Source organism: Pituophis catenifer, unplaced genomic scaffold (genome assembly GCF_029215685.1).
Source record: "Pituophis catenifer annectens isolate HBS135680 unplaced genomic scaffold, rPitCat1.0.hap2 SCAF_10, whole genome shotgun sequence".
NCBI classification, from domain to species: domain Eukaryota; kingdom Metazoa; phylum Chordata; class Lepidosauria; order Squamata; family Colubridae; genus Pituophis; species Pituophis catenifer.
In genome coordinates this window covers 13,811,016-13,836,022 of record NW_027256890.1, presented here as the reverse complement: position 1 = coordinate 13,836,022, position 25,007 = coordinate 13,811,016, and the positions used below count along the sequence as shown (strand labels likewise).

Genomic DNA, 25,007 nt, shown 5'->3' with positions numbered 1-25,007 from the left:
AATTCGCCCGCCGTTTATTAGTTCCGTTGATTTTTTTCTTTTTAAATTAAATTATCTTTTCCTGTACAGTTGTGAATTTGGGCAGAGATAGTGAAGTATAAAAGGCTTGTATTTGTCCTACAGACCAGACATACATCCAGATACACCGTATACAGTTCACACGCAGTCCCAAATATATTCAGGTTGGGATTTTTTTAAAAAAATGTTCCTGGGTTTTTTAATCTTTCTTTTCTTTTAATTCCTGCTCTGTAAGAATGGCATTATTTTGGGGAAAAGGGGAGGCTCCATCCTGCAGAAAATTAAGCCTGGAGAAATTTGTGCAAGCACCGCCCTTTTTCCAAAGGTGGTCAGGAGGCAGTGATGGGATTCTACCGGTTCGGACCGGTTCGGGAGAACCGTTTGCTCCGATTTGCAGCCGTGAACGTACTGGTTCTCTCTTTCGTTGAAGTGGCCTCGCCGGCTCGCCCCTACGTTATACTTACCTATATTTCTGCTTCCGAAGCCCAGCTGATGGGGGTGGCAGAGTGGAATGCCGCTCCTCAGCTGGTTTCCTTGCTCTCAGCAACGCGGGAGTTCGGTTTTCTGCAAACTCAGCGAACGTTGTTAAACCGGTAGGATCCCACCACTGTCAGGAGGTTACTCTTTTTATTCAAATTGCATGAGACCAGTGGTGAGATTCAAATTTTTTTAACTACCGGTTCTGCGGGCGTGGCTTGGTGGGCGTGGCAGGGGAAGGATACTGCAAAATCCCCATTCCCTCCCCACTCCTGGGGGACGGATACTGTAAAATCCCCATTCCCTCCTCACTTCTGGGGGGGGAAGGATACTGCAAAATCCCCATTCTCTCCCCACTTCTGGGGGGGAAGGATACTGCAAAATCCCCATTCCCTCCCCACTTCTGGGGGGGACGGATACTGCAAAATCCCCATTCCCTCCCCACTTCTGGGGGGAAGGATACTGCAAAATCCCCATTCCCACCCCACTCTTGGGGAAGGATACTGCAAAATCCCCACTCCTGGGGGAAGGATACTGCAAAATCCCCATTCCCTCCCCACCCCATTAACCTGCTTTCCAGCTCCGTTCTCCTGTGCAGGGCAACAAAATAAGACCCTGCCAATCACTTGGGAGGCTGGGAGGCAGCGAATAGATCTAGCTAGATAATAGATAATAGATCAAGCTAGGCCTCCCTGCAGCCCCCTGGGAGCAAAAACGGACTGCGGGAGGGGGGGGCGCACCGCATACACCCCCATGCCCCATTTTGCCTCCCTGCAGTTACCTGGGAGCCAAAATGGGGTGCATTTGGGGACTCCTGGAAGGGGCGAGGCTGGGGCCAGCCAGAGGTGGCATTTACCGGTTCTCCAAACTACTCAAAATTTCCGCTACAGATTCACCAGAACTAGCCCGAACCGGCTGAATACAGTCCGAACCAGTCCGAATCGGCTGAATACCACCTCTCCATGAGACAATTCTGGAGCTGGCTGCACCATTCTACTGAATTCTACTTCACCAGAGGGGCTGAAGTAGAAGGTACGTTTTAGAGCTGTTTTCAAACAGTGTGCGAGTGAAGTGCGCGCTCAGCGAACCGGTTGTTAACACCGGTTGAATCCCACCACTGTCTATGTTCTGAACCGATTGGCGCTGGGGGCCACGGGGACCCCTTTCTATAAAACTCTGGGGTCCAAGGGACCGATTCTCCGTCCGCTGCCAACATCGTTGGAAGTCCTGAAGCTCCCTGACCGTCCGACCTTCCGCCCCCAAAGAAGACCTTGGAGGATGCCCACCTCTCCCACCCACCCCCACCCTCCACCCCCAGGTGGCTGGGAGAACAGGGGTGAGGCCCGCCGAAGATGCCATCTTCATCACGCGTGGTTGTTCTCCATTTTCTGGGTCTGTCCTTCCAACTCCTGGAACTTCTCTTCCGATTTCTTATCCGGGAGTAAAACCTCCACCGTGTAACTGATTTTCTTGGCGTGGAGGTAGCTGTAAGTATTGTCGAAGCGGAGGACATCTGGGGTGGGGTGGGGGCAGAAGAAAAAGAGACCGTCAGGCAAGGATCCCACCTGGAATACGGCATCCAGTTTTGGTCGCGCATGATAAAAAAAATAGATGTTGAGACTCTAGAAAGAGCGCAGAGAAGAGCAACTAAGATGATTAAAGGCCTGGAGAATAAAACATACAATGAACGGTTGCAGGAACTGGGCATGGCTAATCTAGTGAAGAGAAGGACAAGGGGAGACAGGATAGCATCTTCCAATATTTGAGGGGCTGCCCCAAAGAAGAAGAAGTCAAGCTATTCTCCAAAGCATCCGAAGGCAGGCCAAAAAAAAATAAAAATGGATGGAAACTAATCAAGGAGAGAAGCAGCTTAGAACTAAGGAGAAATTTCCTGACAGTTAGAACAATTAACCAGTGGAACTGCTTGCCACCGGACGTTGTGGGTGCTCCATCACTGGAGGTTTTTAAGAAGAGTTTGGACAGCCGTTGGTTCACCATGGTGAAGGGTCTCCTGCTCGAGCAGGGGGCTGGACTTGATGACCTCCAAGGTCCCCTCCCAAAGCTATTATTCTAGGTTTCCAACATCCTTCAGAGCTGGCGCCTTCCAAGATCTAATAACCGAGCAGAACCTTTGGAAGCCACCAAATTCTTTCTACCTAAAACATCTCCCAGGGAAAGCATCAGGTGCGGGGGCAGAGGCGACTCACAGATTCCGGCGTCTGGGCAGGTGAGGCTACCGTCTTCAGGGACCAGGTGTGCGTTGTAGCGCTGGTTGGGGTACACCTCAGTCATCTCCCCGGCGTGCTGGCGGGACCCCACCTTGGTCTTCAGGTAGACGCCAAAGCCTATATCGGCCCCGTCAGACATGAACTGCCACCTTCGATTTGCAGCAGCAGAAGACAAATCAATCAGAAGAAGAGATCGGATAATCATTGGTCTGGGATTGTAGAGGGTTTCCTGTCTGAGCAGGAGGTTGGACTAGAAGACCTCCGAGGTCCCTTCCAACTCTCTTATTCTATTTCTATTTCTTTCTGTTTCTAGTATATCTATTTCTGTTTCTATTTCATTCCATTCCCTGTTCTGTTCTATTCTATTTTTTTATTCTATGCTATGCTATGCTACGCTATTCTATTCTACTCTACTCTACTCTATTCTATTCTAAATTCCTATTCTATTCTATTCTATTCTATTCTATTCTATTCTATTCTATTCTATTCTATTCTATTCCATTCCATTCCATTCTATTCTATTCTATTCTATTCTATTCTATTCTATTCTATTCTATTCTACTCTATTCTACTCTATTTCTACTTCTACTTCTATTCTATTCTATTCTATTCTATTCTATTCTACTCTATTTCTACTTCTACTTCTATTCTATTCTATTCTATTCTACTCTACTCTACTCTACTCTACTCTATTCCTATTCTATTCTATTCTATTCTACTCTATTCTACTCTATTTCTACTTCTACTTCTATTCTATTCTATTCTATTCTATTCTATTCTACTCTATTTCTACTTCTACTTCTATTCTATTCTATTCTATTCTATTCTATTCTATTCTATTCTATTCTATTCTACTCTACTCTACTCTACTCTACTCTATTCTATTCTATTCTATTCTACTCTATTCTACTCTATTTCTACTTCTACTTCTATTCTATTCTATTCTATTCTATTCTATTCTATTCTATTCTATTCTATTCTACTCTATTTCTACTTCTACTTCTATTCTATTCTATTCTATTCTATTCTATTCTATTCTATTCTATTCTATTTCTACTTCTACTTCTACTTCTACTTCTATTTCTATTCTATTTCTATTCTATTCTACTCTATTTTAAATTCTTATTCTATTCTATTCTATTTCTATTTTATTCTATTTCTATTCTACTCTACTCTAAATTCTTATTCTATTCTAAATTCTTATTCTATTCCATTCCATTCCATTCCATTTCTATTCCATTCCATTCTAAATTCTTATTCTGTTCTATTCTATTCTATTTCTATTTCTATTTTATTCTATTTTTATTCTACTCTACTCTAAATTCTTATTCTATTCTATTCTATTCTATTCTATTCTATTCTATTCTATTCTATTCTATTCTATTCTATTCTATTCTATTCTATTCTATTCTATTCCATTCCATTCCATTCCATTCTATTTCTACTCTACTCTATTCTAAATTCTTATTCTATTCTAAATTCTTATTCTATTCTGGCCGGCCCTGGAGTTCCCTGGATGCCCCTGACCTGCCCCTTCTCTGCCAGCCTACCTGGCAGGTGTGAAGGGTAAGACGCTGAGATACAAGAAGACCCTCATGTCCATCTCACCAAATTCTTTGAAGGCCCCTAACTCCTCCTTCCCCTTCTTCCCCATGCTGCCGAGTTCCCCCTTGACCTACCTCAAGACGCAGTTCGGAAAAAGGATCTCGTACTCCAGCTGCTGGGAAGAACCCCGGTTCACCATTATCGAATGCTCGTACTGTTGCTTCAGCTGATCTCGCACGTAGTATTTTTTGGGGACGTCACCGCCGAGGCATATCTAGAACACGGAACGTATCTGTGAAACGGATCAGGAGCCACCAGAAAATATAACCTCCGTATTTTACAACCTTGGCATCTTTAAGATGTGCAGACTTCAACGCCCAGAATTCCCCAACCAAGTATTCTGGGAGTTGAAGTCCACCCATTTTTGTTGTTATTAGTTGTGAAGTTCTGTCCGACCCATTGCGACCCCATGGATTACGTTCCTCCAGGCCTTCCTGTCCTCTACCATCCTCTGGAGTCCATTGAAGCTCACGCCAACTGCTTCAGTGACTCCATCCAGCCACCTCCTTCTCTGCCATCGTCCCCTTCTTCTTTTGCCCTCCATCGTTCCCAGCATTAGGCTCTTCTCCAACAAGTCCTTCCTTCTCATTAGGCGGCCAAAGGATTTGAGTTTCATCCATCCATCCATCCATCCATCCATCCATTCATTCATTCTGTGAATGGTGACTTTTAGCAGCCACATTTTTCCAACTGCCAGCGGCTGATTTTGCAAACGTTTCTGGTTTTAAGTGGCCGGTAAATATTCCATACCTTGGATTCACATTTCGGGTTTCCATCAGGATCCGTGAGGGTCCCCCCATATACCATGGGGATCTCTGAGGGATCAATATATTTCTGTAAGTCTTCCTTCCAATTTGCTAGGAAAAAAAAAAAAAGTAAAAAAAAATGATGCTCTTTTTCATAAGGTGCTTGGTTTGAGTTGCCGAGTAGCTCCAAAACATTTTGAACCTTTTTTATTTTTAAAAAATGCAAGCAGTGGAGTTTGGAAATGCATCAAGGGACAATGGTAATCTTAGCTGAACTAACTCGGTTTTAAATATTCGTGTTTAGAGCATTGTTTTAGACAGAAATGACCTACTAGGACAGTGTTTCTCAACCTTGGAAGCTTGAAGATGGGTGGACTTCAACTCCCAGAATCCCCCAGCCAGCAGCGCTGGCTGGGGGATTCTGGGAGTTGAAGTCCACCCATCTTCAAGCTACCAAGGTTGAGAAACACTGTACTAGGAACTAACATTATTAATATAATTTAAAAAGTTAAAGCCAAATATGAATTAATACAGACCAACTCTAAAAAAGGGGAAGCAAATGCAACTCTCACTGGTGTGTTAGAAACAGGAAATTAAACAAGCAAAGTGCAATCATCATCATCATCATCTCGTGGGACTTTCACATACAGACAGATCGTCATTTGGAACACACCAGATATCACGGTTATCAAAAACCGAAGCGTACAATTTATTGCTATCGCTGTACCAGGAGACGCCAGAGTCGAAGAAAAAGAACTAGAAAAAAAACCATGAAATATCGCGACCTGGCCATCAAAGCTACCCGATTATGGATGAAACATGTGACAGTGATACCCATTGTCATTGGGGCACTTGGTACCATGTCCAAGAATTTTTACACAGTACATCAAGAAATTGCAACTTCTTGCAATAACACCAGCGGAACTGCAAAAAACTGTGCTACTCGGAACATCGCATATTTTAAGAAGATACTTGGTCGATACCTAGGATGCTGGCAGCAACCCGTATCAACCATCAGTGCCAGTTAATAATATGTGAAGTTTCCGAAAGATGCCCTAATTAATTCATGAGCCACGAGCCAAACTTCAAAAGAAATACATACAGTCATTTATTAGGAGCACCATTTCGGCAATATTCGGATGGAGTTAGAACTAATCCCACGTAGATTTACATTCCCCTATGATCCTGTCTCTCCCCTCCTCCCTGGCCATGTCATAAATTGCATTCTCCAATTAACCACTCTGACTGGCTGTGAAACCCAACACTCTCCTACTGATTGCGGTAAGAAAGCATCTGTGGAATGTAGCTTCAGTTAGGGAAATCAATCAGCTCCATCAGTTCTTCCCTCCCTCCTGCTCATAGCAACTTGAAAGCTTTGACATAATATTTGTGATACATTTTTAAATGTTCAGTTGACAGAGTTTCATGTTTAATGAATAAAAGAGATAATAATAATAACAATAACGCAACCTACCTCCCAGGACAATTAACTTGTTCCGGGTATCTTCACTCAGAATGTGCTTCACCAGGTTGTAAGCTACGGGAAACAGTTTCGGAGCTGTATGATGGGCAGGAGAAACAAAGGAGGATTATGTCGAGAGAAAAATGACACTTTTTTCTGCAAACAAAATGCATGTTCCAGCAAGGAAGGACTGAGGCTCACCTTTAATGACAAATAAATGTTTAAGGCTCTCGGGGAAGTTGTCTTCGAACATGCCAAGAAGCTGGAAGGGTAGAGAAAGAATTAAATTTCAATACTTTACAGGTATGATAGATCATGATTTTATCCTAACACATCTTAAACCGAATTGGGACATTCAGGGTATAAAACAGCATTGCTAACCCTTGGCCCCTTGAAGCTATGTGGACTTCAACTCCCAGAATTCCCCAGCCAGAATGTTTTAAGATATGTGGACTTCAAAAACTCCCAGAATTCCCCAGCCAAAATGTTTTAAGATATGTGGTCTTCGACTCCCAGAATTCCCCAGCCAGAATGCTTTAACATATGTGGACTTCAACTCCCAGAATTCCCCAGCCAGAATGCTTTAAGATATGTGGACTTCAACTCCCAGAATTCATCAGTCAGAATGTTTTAAGAGCTGTGGACTTCAGAAACTCCCAGAATTCCCCAGCCAGAATGTTTTAAGAGTGTTTCTCAACCTTTGTAACTCTAGGATGTGGACTTCAAGTCCCAGAATTTCCCATCCAGCATGGCTGGCCAAGGAATTGTGGGAGTTGAAGTCCACACAACTTAAGAGTTGCCAAAGTTGAGATACACTGTTTTAAGATATGTGGACTTCAACTCCCACAATTCTTCAGACAGTATGCTTTAATACAGGGGTCTCCAACCTTGGCAAGTTTAAGACTTGTGGACTTCAACTCCCAGAATTCCAGACTTAAACCTCTCTGGCCATCTCACCTCTATGTAAACATCAATAGCTGGCTTCCAAAAATGCTTCAAACCGAGTCCTTCAAAATCATAAATCATTACGATCGTCTCGATTCTTCTCCCCAGCTTAAGAAAAAGGAGAGAAGAAGAGGGAAGAAAGAGAGATGGGGGGGGGGAAAAAAATGAAAGACATGGAACAGGAACAGCAGCAGTCACATTTTTATCCCTAAAGCTTTGGAAAGAATAACAGAGTAGGAAGGGATCTTAGAGATCTTCTAGTCCAACCCCCTGCTCAAGCAAGAGTCCCTATGCCATCTGGACAAATGACTGTCCATTCTCCTCTTAAAAAGTGATGGAGCACCCACAACTTCTGGTGGCAAGCTGTTCCACTGGTTAATTGTTCTAACCGTCAGGAAATTTCTGCTTAGTTCTAAGTTGCTTCTCTCCTTGATTAGTTTCCACCCGTTGCTTCTTGTCCTGCCCTCAGGTGCTTTGGAGAATAGCTTGACTCCCTCTTCTTTGGGGCAGCCCCTGAGATAGTGGAAGACTGCTCTCATGTCTCCCCTAGTCCTTATTTCCATCAAACTAGACATACCCAGTTCCTGCAACCGTTCTTCATTTGTTTTAGCCCTCAGGTGCCTTTTGATCAAGAACCCCAAGATTTTTATTCAATTTTACTTTACATCGAATAAATTCCACGGCCTGAAAAAAAAAATACATCAGAACATCTGGGTCATGGCCTCTGGCCCTCCTGTCTTACTTTTTTGGTCTGATTGTTGCAGATCTCCCGCAAAAACTCGCAGTCCTGGAATTTATATTTGAGCAGGTCCTGTTTCGAAGCCGAGAAGAGCACCCCTTTGGGATCCAGGGTCCCGACGATCTCGTAGCGAACCGGGCAGCCATCCCGATCAAAGCCACAGGTGCCTCCAGCCATGTACTTCTGGATAACCTGCAACGAGAAGCAGATGGCCAGGTGAGACGGGCCAGTCTCCAAGGGACGGACCTAGCCAAACAACGCTGGAAAGGCATCTGACCCAGTTTATAGGATGGCGCCCTCACTGTCATGCCCCCGTCGGAGCCTGAATCGGCGGAGGAAGATGAGACAGAACTGGAGCCGACGGAGATTGAGGGGGCGGCTTCGTTGGCTTGGGAGAAAAATGGGGAGGAATAGGCCTAGACTGGCCACAGCCTTTCAGGATTGGGACGGCTTGTAGGCAGAGAGGAAGAGGCAGCAGGATGATCAGGAGAGGCAAAGCAGTGGACACGAAAGACAAAGCTCAGGCAATGAGCAAGAACCCCCCCTCTCCTGATCCTCAAACACGGAGAGTGGAGAGAAGGCGAGAACAGTGCAGACTGACCCGACTACTCGGGTGGAGAGTGCCCCGCCCCTCTTCACAAGGCACCCCTGGGGACTGAGCCTTAAGGAGACACTGTTTGGAGGGGCATTTGTCGGGAACAAACACTGAATTCCTGGAGCGTTGCGTGCCGACGTTTGAATTTTCCTGGATTCCTTGCATTCTTCCTGGATTTCTTGCTGGGCAGCCGTGATGCTCACAGCGTTGGGCTGGACTATTTGCAGCCAGAGGCTGCTTGAGGGGCTGGGTGTGTGTTGTCATCACTTTGCTCTGGGACTTGCCAGAAACGTGGGAGCGTTTGGGGAAATTTGGAACAATAAAGAGGCGGTTTGAACTGCCAGCAGCCTATGTTGCCTCTGTGCTGTGCCCCAGGTTTTTGAGGCAACCAAGATGGTGCACCACGGACGCCAAGAGACGGGGGAGGAGGAACCGGCATCACCTGGGATCACCTGAGACTCACCTCTGGGGCTTTCCATTCCTTAATGTGGTCAGAATCCATATACTTGCGCACCTGTACATGCTGTTCCCAAGAAACAAGCAAAAAGGGAGGAGAATGAATGAGTGATCGTTCGAAGTTACAATGGCACTGAAAAAAAGAATAGAATAGAATAGAGTAGAGTAGAGTAGAGTAGAATAGAATAGAATAGAATAGAATAGAATAGAATAGAATAGAATAGAATAGAATAGAATAGAATAGAATAGAATAATAGAGTAGAATAGAATAGAGTAGAATAGAATAGAATAGAATAATAGAGAATAGAGTTGAGTAGAGTAGAGTAGAGTAGAGTAGAGTAGAATAGAATAGAATAGAATAGAATAATAGAGTAGAATAGAATAGAGTAGAATAGAATAGAATAGAATAATAGAGAATAGAGTAGAGTAGAGTAGAATAGAATAGAATAGAATAGAATAGAATAGAATAGAATAGAATAGAATAGAATAGAATAGAATAGAATAATAGAGAATAGAATAGAGTAGAGTAGAATAGAATAGAATAGAATAGAATAGAATAGAATAGAATAGAATAGAATAGAATAGAATAATAGAGAATAGAATAGAGTAGAGTAGAATAGAATAGAATAGAATAGAATAGAATAGAATAGAATAATAGAGTAGAATAGAATAGAATAGAATAGAATAATAGAGTAGAATAGAATAGAGTAGAATAGAATAGAATAGAATAGAATAGAATAGAATAATAGAGTAGAATAGAGTAGAATAGAGTGTGTGGCGACCGACCAGGCATGGGTGGGGCCAACGAGGGGTGATTACTACTGGTTCAGCGAACTGATGCCAATAATCTCTAGTGGTTCGCCCGAACCGGTCCAAACCGGTAGGATTTCACCCCTGCCCCCGACATGAGTGACGTCAAGCTGGCCACGGCCACCCTGGCCACGGCCACTCTGGCCCCCCCGAGGTCAAACACAACCCTGATGTGGCCCTCAGTAAAATCAAGTTTGACCCCTGGCTTAGTGCATAGTTCAATGTATTGCAGTGTGGTGTGGAATGAAGTCTGGATTCCCAGAAGGGAGCGGTTGCATTCCAGAGGAGCCAAAGACAGCAAAAGTTTAGATAATTTGAGTGGGAGGATGAGAGGTAAGACGGCTCCTCCCTTGGCGTTCTCAGTATATTTTTTTGTGGTGCAAGTAGTTTGGCAAGATTTCTGCCTAAAGTGAGATTTTTAATAAACGTTTCCGAGGAATCTCAGTGTATCTTTCTTGGTTGTGGGAGACTGACGTGCAGGGACCAAAAAACCCCCAGATCCAAGCTACTGTACAAACACAGCCTAGTAAAACAGGTGTCCCTGTTTTACTAGGCTGTAGTAAGCCGAACATGTTGCTTCTTACCTTCCTGAGCATGGCTTCTGACTTCTGCAGGTCAAAACACCGGGCTGAAAGAAAATAACAATGGTTAGGAATAAAACGTCATCCTCGACAGCCAGCTGATTTTTGGGCTTTCTGGGCCCACCAGAAGTAGGGAAACAAGCTGTTTCCTGCCGCCGGAGGGCCTGGGGGTGTGCGGAAGGCTCATTTTTCTTTCTCACCTGGCTCCAGATCCTCTCTATGCATCTGGGGAGGGCAAAAACAGCCTTCCCCACTCCCTCGGAGGCCCTCCAGAGGCCTGAAACAGCCCATTTCCCAACTTCCGGTTGGACAGGAAGTGACGTTTTTTGCTGTCCCCAGCCTCCAGAGACTCTTAGAGAGGCCTCCGGAGGCTGGGGACAGCAAAAAACGTCACTTCCTGTCCAACCGGGAGTTGGGAAATGGGTCCTTTCAGGTCTCCAGAGGGCCTCTGAGAGTGGAGGGAGGCTGTTTTTGCCCTCCCCAGATGCATAGAGAGGATCTGGAGCCAAGCGAGAAAGAAAAACAGGCCTAACGGGCCATCATGTGCCAGGAGCAGCGGAGTTGCGTGCACATGCGCAGGGCGGGGTGCATAAAATTATGGGTGTGGGCACGCATGCGTGCGTGCGAACCTCCCCGCCCCCCCCCTCCTGGCACACGATGGCAAAAAGGTTAGCCATCACTGACTTAGAGGAAGGGCTGCAATTTGGGGGGAACCTGATCCTGCCCTGCCCTTGTCTGATCATTGCACACCAATTTAGCAATGCAGAATTTGGAAAAAAAGGGATCCAAATCTTTGCCAACTGGTATTTCCTAATTTAGCACACCCACATACAAATTAGCAAAACTTCTGGGACCTTAAAATGCCTAGTAAATTCTTTTTTTAAAAAAAGGAGTTAAATCATTGGCATCTGATGCTTACTTACCTCTGCAGGTGGATATTAAATATGAATATCTGAACATAGGGATTTAATTTTGTTCCCATTGTTCCTCGCTGCAGCTGATACAGGGTATGAAAACCTTATAGAAGCTACTCTCTTGGCCACGGAAAATACATCCACTTTCCTACGGACACGCTGCAAATTTGTTTCTTACCTCGAAGCCATTTCAACAAATAGTAATCATCCTGTGCTGGAAGACATGATAAGATATCTTGAATATTCTCACGGAACTATAGAAAAGGGAAGAGGGAAAAAAAACAGGCGTGGGTGTGATTTACACGCAAGTTGCAACCTATGATTTCTTGCTCAAGCCACACGTAATGTTTTCATGGAAATCAGTCGAAATAAAATAGTACTTAAGATTTACTCGGCAGATTTACCCTGCCTTCCTCTGAAGGCATATAATAATTCGTTTATAACTCAGAGTGGAGAGAAAGTCAAAGAAAAGTGCCGGCAACTGGGAAGTTGGGAAGCTTTTCATACTTTTCAATGTATGCCTTTTGCTAGGGGTGAGAGGCTGACTCTGTAAACTGCTTAGAGAGGGCTGGAAAGCACTGTGAAGCGGTATATAAGTCTAAGGGCTATTGCTGTTTTCCTTCCTTCCTTCCTTCCTTCCTTCCTTCCTTCCTTCCTTCCTTCCTTCCTTCCTTCCTTCTTTTTTCATTTCCTTCCTTCCTTCCATTTCATTTCCTACCTTCCCTGTGATTAGAATGCAGTATTGCAGACTATTGCTGTTTTCCTTCCTTCCTTCCTTCCTTCCTTCCTTCCTTCCTTCCTTCCTTCCTTCCTTCCTTCCTTCCCTCCCTCCCTCCCTCCCTCCTTCCTTTCTTCTTTCCTTTTCATTTTCTTCTTTCCTTCCTTTTCATTTCCTTCCATTTCATTTCCTTCCTTCCCAGCGGTTAGAATGCAGTATTGTGGGCTATTGCTGTTTTCCTTCCTTCCTTCCTTCCTTCCTTCCTTCCTTCCTTCCTTCCTTCCTTCCTTCCTTCCCTCCCTCCCTCCCTCCCTCCCTCCCTCCCTCCTTCCTTTCTTCTTTCCTTTTCATTTCCTTCTTTCCTTCCTTTTCATTTCCTTCCATTTCATTTCCTTCCTTCCCAGTGCTTAGAATGCAGTATTGCGGGCTATTGCTGTTTTCCTTCCTTCCTTCCTTCCTTCCTTCCTTCCTTCCTTCCTTCCTTCCTTCCTTCCTTCCTTCCTTCCTTCCTTCCTTCCCTCCCTCCCTCCCTCCCTCCCTCCTTCCTTTCTTCTTTCCTTTTCATTTCCTTCTTTCCTTCCTTTGCATTTCCTTCCATTTCATTTCCTTCCTTCCCAGGGCTTAGAATGCAGCATTGCAGGCTAACTCTGCCGACTGCCAGGCGTTCGATCCTGACCGTCTCAAGGTTTGCACTCAGCCTTCCATCCTTCCGTGAAACGAGGACCCAGATTGTTGGGGCTGACTCTGTAAACCGCTTAGAGAGGGCTGGAAAGCAGCATGGAGCGGTATGTAAATCTAGGTGCTACTGTTATCGCCTGATGATTCTCCAGAGTCACCCACTGTCATGCCTAAGACGGGACTAGAACTCCCCATCACCTGGTTATCAGCCTGGTGCTTTCGCTACCTAACCACTGGGTCTACTGGACGCTGCAGTCATGAAGGAATATGTGAACGTGCGAACCCATCCTTCGTGAATTGAAGCCGCACGTGTGAATGCAGCCCAGGGATTGTGGCATGGGAGCGATCCTGGCTATCAAAATACACTTAATCCGATTTAATCACACCCAGGGTGGTTATGGAAATCATCTCACGTTCAATGAGGTTATTCTAGTTCAGTTTGCTCTTGGTTTCTCTTGTGTGATAAGATCTTTGCGAGGTCGCAATCTTCTGGGTGCAACACTATTATCACTATCGCATCTCTTCTAGTGCCCCTTATTACGAAAACAGTTAAGAAGCAAGTGCATGAAGAAGGGAGTGTCTGAATGCCAGGAGGAACAAATTTGGTTGCCAATAAAAAAAAAAATCAGATCAATTATACCAATTATTCCATATTTTATAATAGTCTGATTCTTCTCTTTCTTCTAACCAAAGAATTACAAGATCCTGAGTCCTTCGGGAGAGGGGGCGGTATAAAAATTTAATAAATAAATAAATAAATAAATAAATAAAAATCAGAAATATACAAAAAATATAGGGGATATATTACCGATTGATACATATATATGTAATAAAAAATATTATTAGATTAAAGAGAGGTGAAGGAATATATTATAAGTAGAATTGTAGAACGTCACTCTGAAAAAATGCTTAAGAAGAAATTACACTCTTTTTGTGTATACGTTGTATAAATGTTTGTTGTGTATATGTTACGTATGTCTTTTTTAATATTTATATTCAATAAAAACTATTTAAAAGAAAAAAAATCAGATCAAGAGAGAGAAACGGTCTAGAGAAGCACCAATCCCTAAAAAGAAATAGCTTTTTCTCCCCTTTAAATGCACTTTTTAATTTCAAATGCCTGTTTTTTGGGTTGTTGTTTTTTTTTTTGCAAAGCAAAGCCCTACCTATTTTATTTTATTTTTTTAGCCCAGCTAACTCACCGAGGTTAAAAAATTGAAGTATTGTTTGATGCAGGGTTGAGGTCAGGGGTGAAATCCTACCGGTTCGCACCGGTTCGGGCGAAATGATAGCAGTGACGGTGGGTGGTTTGGCGAACTGGTAGCGGCGGCAGTGTGAGGCTCCGCCCACCTGCCCAGACGTCAGTAACCTGTTTTTGACCCTCTGCGCATGCACAGGAGGGTTTGCGCATGCGTGGGGGGGGGTCTAAAATTGCATGTGACTTCCAAACCGGTAAGTAGATTTCACCCCCGGTTCAAGTGTTGGTAAGCAAGATTGTGACTGAATTCCTGACTGTTGTAAAAATCTGACGATGCGGCGTGCCTATAAATATATTGGTTCAGTTATAAACAAATGTAAGCTTACTAGATCAATAAGGAAACACAGATCATTGAAAGAAAGAAAGAAAGAAAGAAAGAAAGAAAGAAAGAAAGAAAGAAAGGAAGGAAGGAAGGAAGGAAGGAAGGAAGGAAGGAAGGAAGGAAGGAAGGAAGGAAGGAAGGAAAGAAAGAAAGAAAGAAAGAAAGAAAGAAAGAAAGAAAGAAAGAAAGAAAGAAAGAAAGAAAGAAAAATGGAAGAAGGGATTCCTCTATCCTTTGGCGTTCTTGGTGGAAAAGCAGGGATCAATCTAATACGTTAATAAATCCGACACCCCGAGATGCAATGAATTATTCACTTCTGGTTAAGAACAATTGTTGGAAAGAGAGCAAAGCAGGCAGGGAAAATAAAACCAGGCCACCTCAGCAGAAATCATTTTGCAAAGGACTCTCCAAAGTGCAAAGGTTGCAACAGCCGAGAATCATCCTTTCTAATCGACCCGGGCTGAATGGAAAAGGTCAACAACCTGGACTAAATTCTTGACACAAACACGAAGAATTGAATCCAGATTTCTGGCTTTCCCGTGGACTCAGGCAAACTAAAAACGTGCCTGGATGTCCCTTTTCCTTCTGGAAGCCATGCATAAAATAAGGGAAATAAAAGAATGTTTTTTTTTTTAAAAAAAGTAATAATGATTACTTTTTATTTTGACGTGCAAAGATCCGTTTCCTTTTTTTAAAAAAAAATAAAGCATAAAGGTAATGATTCCCCTCGCACATATGTGCTCATCGTTCCCGACTCTAGGGGGCGGTGCTCATCTCCGTTTCGAAGCCGAAGAGCCAGCGCTGTCCGAAGACGTCTCCGTGGTCATGTGGCCGGCATGACTCAACGCCAAAGGCGCACGGAACGCTGTTCCCTTCCCACCAAAGGTGGTCCCTATTTTTTTCTACTTGCATTTTTTTACGTGCTTTCAGGAGATCGGCAGTTCAGCGGTTCAAATCCCTAGCGCCGCGTAACGGGGTGAGCTCCCGTGACTTGTCCCAGCTTCTGCCAACCTAGCAGTTCGAAAGCACGTAAAAAAAAATGCAAGTAGAAAAATAGGGACCACCTTTGATGGGAAGGGAACAGCGTTCCGTGCACCTTTGGCATTGAGTCACGCCGGCCACATGACCACGGAGACGTCTTCGGACAGCGCTGGCTCTTCGGCTTCGAAACGGAGATGAGCACCGCCCCCTAGAGTTGGGAACGACTAGCACAGGTGTGCAAGGGGAACCGTTACCAAATCTTAGTACAGCCACACCTGGAATACGGCAACCAATTTTGGTCACCGTACTACAAAAAAAAAAGAGATTTGAGACTTTGGAAAAAGTGCAGAGAAGAGCAACTCAGATGATCAAAGGCCTGGAGACTCTAACCATAGGAAGAATGGCTGCAGGATTTGGGTCTGGCTAGTCTAAAGAAAAGAAGAATTAGGGGTGATATGATAGCAGTCTTCCAATATCTCAGGGGCTGCCCCAAAGAAGAGGGAGTCAAGCTATTCTCCAAAGCACCTGAGGGTAGGACAAGAAGCAACGGGTGGAAACTCATCAAGGAGAGAAGCAACTTAGAACTAAGGAGAAATTTCCTGACAGTGAGAACAATTAACCAGTGGAACTCCTTGCCTCCAGAAGTTGTGAATGCTCCAACACTGGAAGTTTTTAAGAAGATGTTGGATCACCATTTGTCTGAAGTGGTGTAGGGTTTCCTGCCAAAGCAGGGGGTTGGACTAGAAGACCTCCAAGGTCCCTCCCGGCTCTATTCTATTCTAGTCCTTGACTTACAACTCTTTGAAGTATATTACCAGATCAGGGAACTTAAATCACACAGGCTAATGCTACTTGTGTGTAGATGTGGTTGCTCTGGTTTCCAAATCCCAGGAGAGCTAATACTTTCTCTGCCCTGTTGGCCGGGCAACCGCATTCCCTGGGCAGGGATGCCAATTCCTGCATGGCAGGTGCCTGCGGGCAAAAGGAAGGTGATACACCTGTACAGGCAGTTCTCGACTTACAACTATAATTGAGCCCAACACTTCCACCGCTGAAACCAAGAGAGCTGTTAAGGGAGTTTCCCCCCATTTTACCACCTTTAATTGCCAGAAATTGTGAGTGTGCCAACACTCAAGGTTTTTAAGAAGAGTCTAGAGACAGTCACTTATCTAAAATGGTTCTCCTGTTTGAGCAGGGAGTTGGAATAGAAGACCTCCAAGGTCCTTTCCAACTCCTACTCTACTCTACTCTACTCTACTCTACTCTACTCTACTCTACTCTACTCTACTCTACTCTATATTTTATTTTATTCTATATTCTACTCTATTCATTTTCTATATTCTATTCTATTATATTCTATTCTCCAATTTTTATTCTATTCTATTCATTTTCTATATTCTATTCTATATTTTAATTTATTATATTCTATTCTATTTTTATTCTATTCATTTTCTCTATTCTATTCTATTCTATTCTATTCTATTCTATTCTATTCTATTCTATTCCATTCCATTCCATTCCATTCCATTCCATTCCATTCAACTTCACTCCACTCCACTCCACTCCACTCCACTCTAAATTCTTATTCTATTCTAAATTGTAATTCTACTCTACTACTCTACTCTACTCTACTCTACTCTACACTACTCTTCTCTATTCTATATTTTATTTTATTCTATATTCTACTCTATTCATTTTCTATATTCTATTCTATTCTATTCTCCAATTTTTATTCTATTCTATTCATTTTCTATATTATATTCTATATTCTATTTTATTTTATTCTATTCTATATTTTATTCTATTCATTTTCTATATTTTATTCTATTCTATTCTGTATTCTATTCTATTCATTTTCTATATTCTATTCTATATTTTATTTTATTATATTCTATTCTATATTTTATTCTATTCATTTTCTATATTCTATTCATTTTCTATATTCTATTCTATTCTATATTCTATTCTATTCATTTTTTATATTCTATTCTATTCCATTCCATTCCATTCCACTCCACTCCACCCCACTCCAAATTCTTATTCTATTCTAAATTGTAATTCTACTCTACTCTACTCTACTCTACTCTACTCTACTCTACTCTACTCTACTCTACTCTACTCTACTCTACTCTTCTCTATTCTACTCTACTCTACACTACACTCTACTCTATTCTACTCTACTCTACACTACTCTATTCTATTCTAACCATTGTGGCATGTGTCTTCTGGCCTTAGCACTTAGTGAATAAGTTGAATCCAGTTCCTGGGCTTTAGCACAAATCTCATTGTAATTCCTTCAAATATGAAAGCTGAGAGGCCGGTGCCATGCAAGTGATTGGACTATAACCCCTTAGCATCAAGACAGATGGATCAGCCTGCTGGAAGAACCTTAAGTAGGCAGGCAAAAGGTTCAGTTTTTAATCCAAAACTTTAAAAATAGACCCATAAGGGTAGATTTCCCAGAAAAAACACATATTCAGACTGAAAGAGCCATGCATTCCCTAATTAATTAACCGGGTTATCTGGATTCAGCATAGCTGATTTTTTTTTTTTTTTTTACCCTTCAAGGCTAAACTGTGGTTAATCTATTTTTGTGGATCACGAAGAGTTGTGCAGATTGTTTCAGGGTTGTGGCACAATAGAAACAATGGAGACTACAATATCCAGGAGATAGATAGATAGATAGATAGATAGATAGATAGATAGATAGATAGATAGATAGATAGATAAATATCGCATATATGATAGATAGATAGATAGATAGATAGATAGATAGATAGATAGATAGATAGATAAATATCGCATATATGATAGATAGATAGATAGATGATAGATAGATAGATAAATATCGCATATATGATAGATAGATAGATAGATAGATAGATAGATAGATAGATAGATAGATAGATAGATGATAGATAGATATAGATAGATAGATAGATAAATATCGCATATATGATAGATAGATAGATAGATAGATAAATATCGCATATATGATAGATGATAGATAGATGATAGATAGATAGATAGATAGATAGATAGATAGATAGATAGATAGATAGATATAGAGGATAGATAGATAGATAGATAGATAGATAGATAGATAGATAGATAGATAGATATAGATAGATAGATAAATATCGCATATATGATAGATAGATAGATAGATAGATAGATAGATAGATAGATAGATAGATATCGCATATATGATAGATGATAGATAGATAGATGATAGATAGATAGATAGATAGATAGATAGATAGATAGATAGATAGATAGATAGATATAGAGGATAGATAGATAGATAGATAGATAGATAGATAGATAGATAGATAGATAGATAGATAGATATCGCATATATGATAGATGATAGATAGATAGATGATAGATAGATAGATAGATAGATAGATAGATAGATAGATAGATGATAGATAGATATAGATAGATAGATAGATAAATATCGCATATATGATAGATAGATAGATAGATAGATAGATAGATAGATAGATAGATATCGCATATATGATAGATGATAGATAGATAGATGATAGATAGATAGATAGATAGATAGATAGATAGATAGATAGATAGATAGATAGATAGATACCCTGTTTTTCCCAAAATAAGACATCCCCTGATAATAAGCCCAGTCAGGCTTTTGAGCGCATGGCAATAAGGCCAAGCGCTTATTTCAGGGTTCAAAAAAAGATAAGACAGGGTCTTATTTTCGGGGAAACATGGTAGATAGAAAGATAGATAGGTAAATAGGTAGGTAGGTAGGCAGGTTGGATGGATGGATGGATAGAGAGAGAAAGATGGATGACAGGTATGTAGGTATGTAGGTAGGTAGGTAGGTAGGTAGGTAGGTAAATAGATAGATAGATAGATAGATAGATAGATAGATAGATAGATAGATAGATAAGGATAAGGATAAGGATAAGGATAAGGATAAGGATAAGGATAAGGATAAGGATAAGGATAAGGATAATTTTATTTCTATACCGCCCCTCTCCCGAAGGACTCGGGGCGGTGTACAGCCAGGTAAAAACACAATACAAATATCACAATTTAAATTTAAAAAAATATTAAAAGTATTACATTTAAGGCCAATTAACTAAAAAACCCAAAAAAAGATATAGATAGATAGATAGATAGATAGATAGATAGATAGATAGATAGATGATAGATAGATAGATAGATAGATAGATAGATAGATAGATAGATAGACAGACAGACAGACAGACAGACAGACAGATAGATAGATAGACAGATGATATAGATAGATAGATAGATAGATAGATAGATAGATAGATAGATAGATAGATAGATAGATAGAATTTTCTAAAGGAAAAGAATGTTTAATTCACAGGGGAGATTGTGCTGCGCTGCACACAGAATATACTATATTATAGCACCCGGTTTGCCACCCTGCCTTACGCATGATTAAGTGAAGCCTGCACAAGGATGAACATGTTCCTGCAAGCGGAGTAGGGGGGCGGCAATATTTTGCAACCAGACACAGTGTCTTCCTCTATTGGCTAAAAATGAAAGGCCCCTTTTGGAGAGATTTGGAGAGAATCCAGGCAAACCTTCTCACTGAATCAGGTAAATAGTCTGGTGAAGAGAAGGACCAGGGGAGACACGATAGCAGTCTTCCAATATTTGAGGGGCTTCCACAGAGAGGAGGGGGTCAAGCTATTTTCCAAAGCACCCGAAGGCCAGACAAGGAACAAAGGATGGAAACAGAACAAGGAGAGATTCAACCTGGAAATAAGGGAGAAATTTCCTGACAGTGAGAACAATCAACCGATGGAACAAAAGTTGCCTTCCGAAGTTCTGGGAGCTTCATCACTGGAGGCTTTCAAGAAGAGACTGGCTGCCATTTGTCAGAAGGGGTGTAGGGTCTCCTGCTTGGGCGGGGGGTTGGACTAGATGACCTCCAAGGTCCCTTCCAGCTCTGTTAATCGGTAATCTCTTACATACCTCTCTAAGGGGGGGGGGCGCTTCGTTGACACTTTGGAGAGGTGGAAAAACGGCGGTAGCTCCTGCTGTAGGATGGAATTGCTCTTGGAACCCAAAGACCTTTAACCCAAAGATCTTGCCCGCTGGGTGAATGACCTGTGCCACGCCACCGGCTAGAGAGGCGTCCAACAACTACAACGACCATCACCCGCACCGGCTGAGAACCATGGGGCTTTTACCACTCTCCTGAGAGGGAGCCCCAAGAGAGCTTCTCTGCCTCTTACCTTACCTACCCGGATGATCCCTCTTCACTCCGCCCCCTCCCCCCGCTCTCCCCCACTTCAAAGCAACAACCCTGCAAGGGAGGCCAGTAAGAGTTACTGCCCTGTAGGATCTTCCCTCCCCACTCTTTCCAGATGGGCCAAAACCCCCAAAACCTGGGGAGAATAAACCTCTGGCCACCGGTGACCCAACTCAGATTGGGGTCCTGCCCCCTTATTGCCTGACTAGGTGGCTCAGTGGCCAAGACGCTGAGCTTGTCGATCAGAAAGGTCGGCAGTCCGGCGGTTCGAATCCCCGTCCTGCAGTGAGCAGGAGGTCGGACTAAATGACCTCCAAAGTCCCTTCCAACTCTGTTACTGTTACTGTTACCCCGGGACACGCGTTCGCTTTCCTTCGCGAGTTACTGTACTTACACTGGCGCCGCGCAGAGGCGAGTGGAAGCTTGCAAGCGAAAGGATCCAGCTGCGCAACGCTGCTGCCCGGAGAGCGCTTTGCGCAAAGCGCTTTGCACAAAGGCGCTGGCGAGGGTGCCCCCCAGCTTGAAGGGTAGGGGGTTGGGAGATGGGAAGAGACCCCCCCAGCTTGGAGATGGGGCGCCGTGCCGGCTGGGGCTGAGTGGCTCTGGAGTCCCCCCCGGAGGCGCCGTGCCGGCTGGGGCTGAGCGGCTCTGGAGTCCTTTGGGAGTTTTTTTGCGTAAAAGAGAAAGTCGCCTTTGCGCGCCTGGTTTGGCCAAGGCAAAGGGGCTTTCTCCGTGCGCGGACCCCGAAGGGGGTGGTCTGGGGGCTTCTTCTCTGCCAGGGAAGGGAAGGGAAGAAGGGAAGGGAAGGGAAGGCAGGGCAGGTGCTCCGCTCACCTTGGCCAGCGCCGCCTCTTGCTTGGCGCTCAAGTCACCGACGTGCCCGCTCATGGTTGCCGCGCCAGCTGGCTTCTCGCTCCCCGGGCACCGGTGCCAGTGGCTTTCAGGGGCAGCGGGCGGGCAGGACACGCCCCCCTCCCATCCTGGGAAACGCCTCCCTCGCTGGGAGGGGAGGGGGCAAGAGGAGGAGGAGGAGGAGCTTCCACTTCCATCAGGCGTCCTTGGTTTCATGACCCAAGCTAGGTATCATCGGTGCGAGGAGGAGGGGAGGAACTATGGGGTCCTTGGTGCTCTCAGAGCTTGCTTGTTTGCTTGAAGACGTTTCATGACCCATTTAGGTAACATCATCAGTGCTAGAAGGGAATGGGGGATGCAGAGAGGAGGAGGAAAGGGAAAGAGGAGGAAGAAAAGGAGGAGAAAGAGGACTGTTGGATGCTTGGGGCTCTCCAAGCTTGCTTGTTTGCTTGCAGGCGTTTCATGACCCATTTAGGTAACATCATCAGTGCTAGAAGGGAATGGGGGTTGCAGAAAGGAGGAGAAGGAAAGAGAAAGAGGAGGAGGAGGAGGAGGAGGAGGAGGAGGAGGAGGAAGAGGAGAAAGACGAGAAGGAGGATCGTTGGGTTCTTGCTGCTCTCTGAGCTTGTTTTTGTTGTTGTTGTTGTTGTTTTTTGCAGACATTTCATGACCCATTTAGGTAACATCATCAGTGCTAGAAGGGAATGGGGGTTGTAGAAAGGAGGAGAAGGAAAGGGAAAGAGGAGGAGGAGGAGGAGGAAGAGGATATGAAGGAGAAAGGAGAGAAGGAGGATGGCTGGGTTCTTGCTGCTCTCTGAGCTTGCTTATTTTCTCACGGACGTCTCATGACCCATTTAGGTAACATCATCAGTGCTAGAAGGGAATGGGGGTTGCGGAAAGGAGGAGGAGGAAAGGGAAAGAGGAGGAGGAGGAGGAAGAGGATAAGAAGGAGAAAGAAGAAAAGGAGGATCGTTGGGTTCTTGCTGCTCTCCGAGCTTGCTTGTTTTTTTTGCAAACGTTTCATGACCCATTTAGGTAACATCATCAGTGCTAGAAGGGAATGGGGGTTGCAGAAAGGAGGAGAAGGAAAGGGAAAGAGGAGGAGGAGGAGGAGGAGGAGGAGGAGGAGGAGGAAGAGGATAAGAAGGAGAAAGGAGAGAAGGAGGATCGCTGAGTTCTTGCTGCTCTCTGAGCTTGCTTATTTTCTCACGGACGTCTCATGACCCATTTAGGTAACATCATCAGTGCTAGAAGGGAATGGGGGTTGCAGAAAGGAGGAGGAGGAAAGGGAAAGAGGAGGAGGAGGAGGAGGATAAGAAGGAGAAAGAAGAGAAGGAGGATCGTTGGGTTCTTGCTGCTCTCTGAGCTTGCTTCCTTTCTTGCAAACCTTTCATGACCCATCTAGGTAACATCATCAGTGCTAGCACTAGCGCCGATGATGAAAAAACGGACCTTGTCCAGGAAGATCTGTCTCTACCCTTCAAGCTCTTCTAATGCTGCCCACATCACCCCCTCCACCTTGTCCCTGGTCATCCCCCTTCTTCTTTTTCCTCTCTTCCACTCTTCCTAGCACCAGCGTGTTCCCAGGGAGCTAGGTCATTGCCTAATGTTTGAAACGGGTACTGCTGCTCCCATAATCCCCGGCAAGAATTTTGGAGAAATCTGTCGCTCAGTCAGGAAGGCCCCAATGAGATGATAGGGCCAAGAGGAAGAAAAGTGTTTTGCCACCTCTCAAGGAACTTTTCTTTGATCAGCTTGGATGAACCTGGTGGCGCAGCAGACTAATAGCCTGTTATTAACATTCAGCTGCCTGCAATTACTGCTAGTTCGAATCTCCCCAGGCTCAAGGTTGACTCAGCCTTCCATCCTTTCTAAGGTAGGTAAATTGAGGACCCAGTTTGTGGGGGCAATAAGCTGACTTTGTATAAAATATATACAAAAGGATGAAGGCTATTGCTTAGTGCATTGTAAGCCGCCCTGAGTCTCTGGAGAAGGGCGGCATATAAATCAATTTTTTTTAAAAAAATGTCACCCTGGGGTGAAGAGCTGGCAGGGTTATGCCCAGGGCTCGGTAGGCAGGAGGAGAGGTTGGCAGCTTGGCGATTGGAAGAAATTGGAAGTAAAAAAGGAGAACATAATAAAACTTCTGGCTGGGCAAGTCCGCATGGTGGATCAGGTTGCATTTTGTCCAGCTCTTCTTACATAACCTGAGTGTTGACATGTTAGAGCAATATTTCTCAACCTTGGCATGTTGAACATGGGTGGACTTCGACTCCCAGAATTCCACAGCCGGTGTGGAATTCTGGGAGTTGAAGTCCACCCGTCTTCAACTTGCCAAAGTTGAGCGAAGAGGATTTGAGGCGGCACATAATAATCCTGTGGGGGGGTAAGGAGGAATCCTGCTGGATCTGACTGCCAATCTCGCCACTCCAAGATCCCGTTTCCAGGGTGGGCAGCCAGAGACCCAGGAGATTTCTTCCCACCAATGACTGGACCTCAGAACTGTTCTGCATCCAGTTCTGGAGTAGCCCAACATCACTTGGTAGCCGAAAAAGCAACCCTAAATTGCATTAACAGAGGGATACAATCCAGATCAAGGGAGGTACTAACACCACTCTATAAAGCCTTAGTAAGACCACACCTAGAATTCTGCATCCAGTTTTGGTCACCACACTATAAAAAAAGATGTGGAGACTCTAGAAAGAGTGCAGAGAAGAGCAACCAGGATGATGAGGGGACCGGAGACTAAAACATACGATGAACGGTTGCAGGAACTGGGCATGGCTGGTCTAGTGAAGAGAAGGACCAGGAGAGACAGGAGAGCATCTTCCAATATTTGAGGGGCTGCCACAGAGAGGAGGAAGGGGGTCAAGCTATTTTCCAAAGCACCCAAAGGAATAATGGATGGAAACTGAACAAGGAGAGATTCAACCTAGAAATAAGGAGGAATTTTCTGCCAGTGAGAACAACCCATGGAACAGAAGTTGCCTTCGGAAGTTGTGGGAGCTTCATCCTTGGAAGCTTTCAAGAAGAGTCTGGACTGCCCTCTGTCGGAAATAGTGTAGGGTCTCCTGCTTGGGCGGGGGGTTGGACTAAATGACCTCCAAGGTCCCTTCCAACTCTGTATCTATCTGTACTTTAAAGCAGTGTTTCTCAACCCTGGCGACTTTAAGACGGGAGGGCTTCAACTCCCAGAATCTCCCAGCCAGCCATGAAAGAAGTGACTTACAACCTGTCCTCGCACTTATGACTGTCCCGGCAATCCAATTCCCAGAATTCCCCAGCCAGCCATGAAAGAAGTGACTTACAACCTGTCCTCGCACTTATGACTGTCCCAGCAATCCCTGCAATCACATGAT

General features: G+C 44.0%; 1 protein-coding gene across 1 annotated transcript; it reads right to left on the bottom strand.

The window, feature by feature from the left end:
• Nucleotides 1-1,846: 1,846 nt before the first annotated feature.
• On the bottom strand, nucleotides 1,847-21,684 carry LOC139322126 (SEC14-like protein 2). Its single transcript, XM_070951107.1, has 14 exons — nucleotides 21,191-21,684; nucleotides 20,998-21,076; nucleotides 16,386-16,505; nucleotides 11,755-11,830; nucleotides 10,666-10,709; nucleotides 9,279-9,338; nucleotides 8,224-8,412; nucleotides 7,494-7,589; nucleotides 6,738-6,798; nucleotides 6,549-6,632; nucleotides 5,079-5,185; nucleotides 4,403-4,542; nucleotides 2,703-2,872; nucleotides 1,847-2,008 (listed from the first exon to the last, which is right to left on the bottom strand). The coding sequence occupies exons 1-14, from the start codon at nucleotides 21,682-21,684 to the stop codon at nucleotides 1,860-1,862; spliced, it is 1,869 nt and encodes a 622-aa protein (XP_070807208.1). The 3' UTR covers nucleotides 1,847-1,859.
• Between the last annotated feature and the right edge of the window lie 3,323 nt (nucleotides 21,685-25,007).

What these genes read in the sequence shown, in the direction of transcription:
- LOC139322126 (XM_070951107.1), bottom strand. Translation starts at nt 21,684, where the DNA reads ATGAGCGGGCACGTCGGTGACTTGAGCGCCAAGCAAGAGGCGGCGCTG. An exon ending in TTTGTTGAAATGGCTTCGAG is followed by an intron (nt 10,710 to 11,754) that starts GTAAGAAACAAA and finishes ATTTTCTTTCAG; the next exon opens with CCCGGTGTTTTGACCTGCAG. An exon ending in ACATTTATTTGTCATTAAAG is followed by an intron (nt 6,633 to 6,737) that starts GTGAGCCTCAGT and finishes CCCATCATACAG; the next exon opens with CTCCGAAACTGTTTCCCGTA.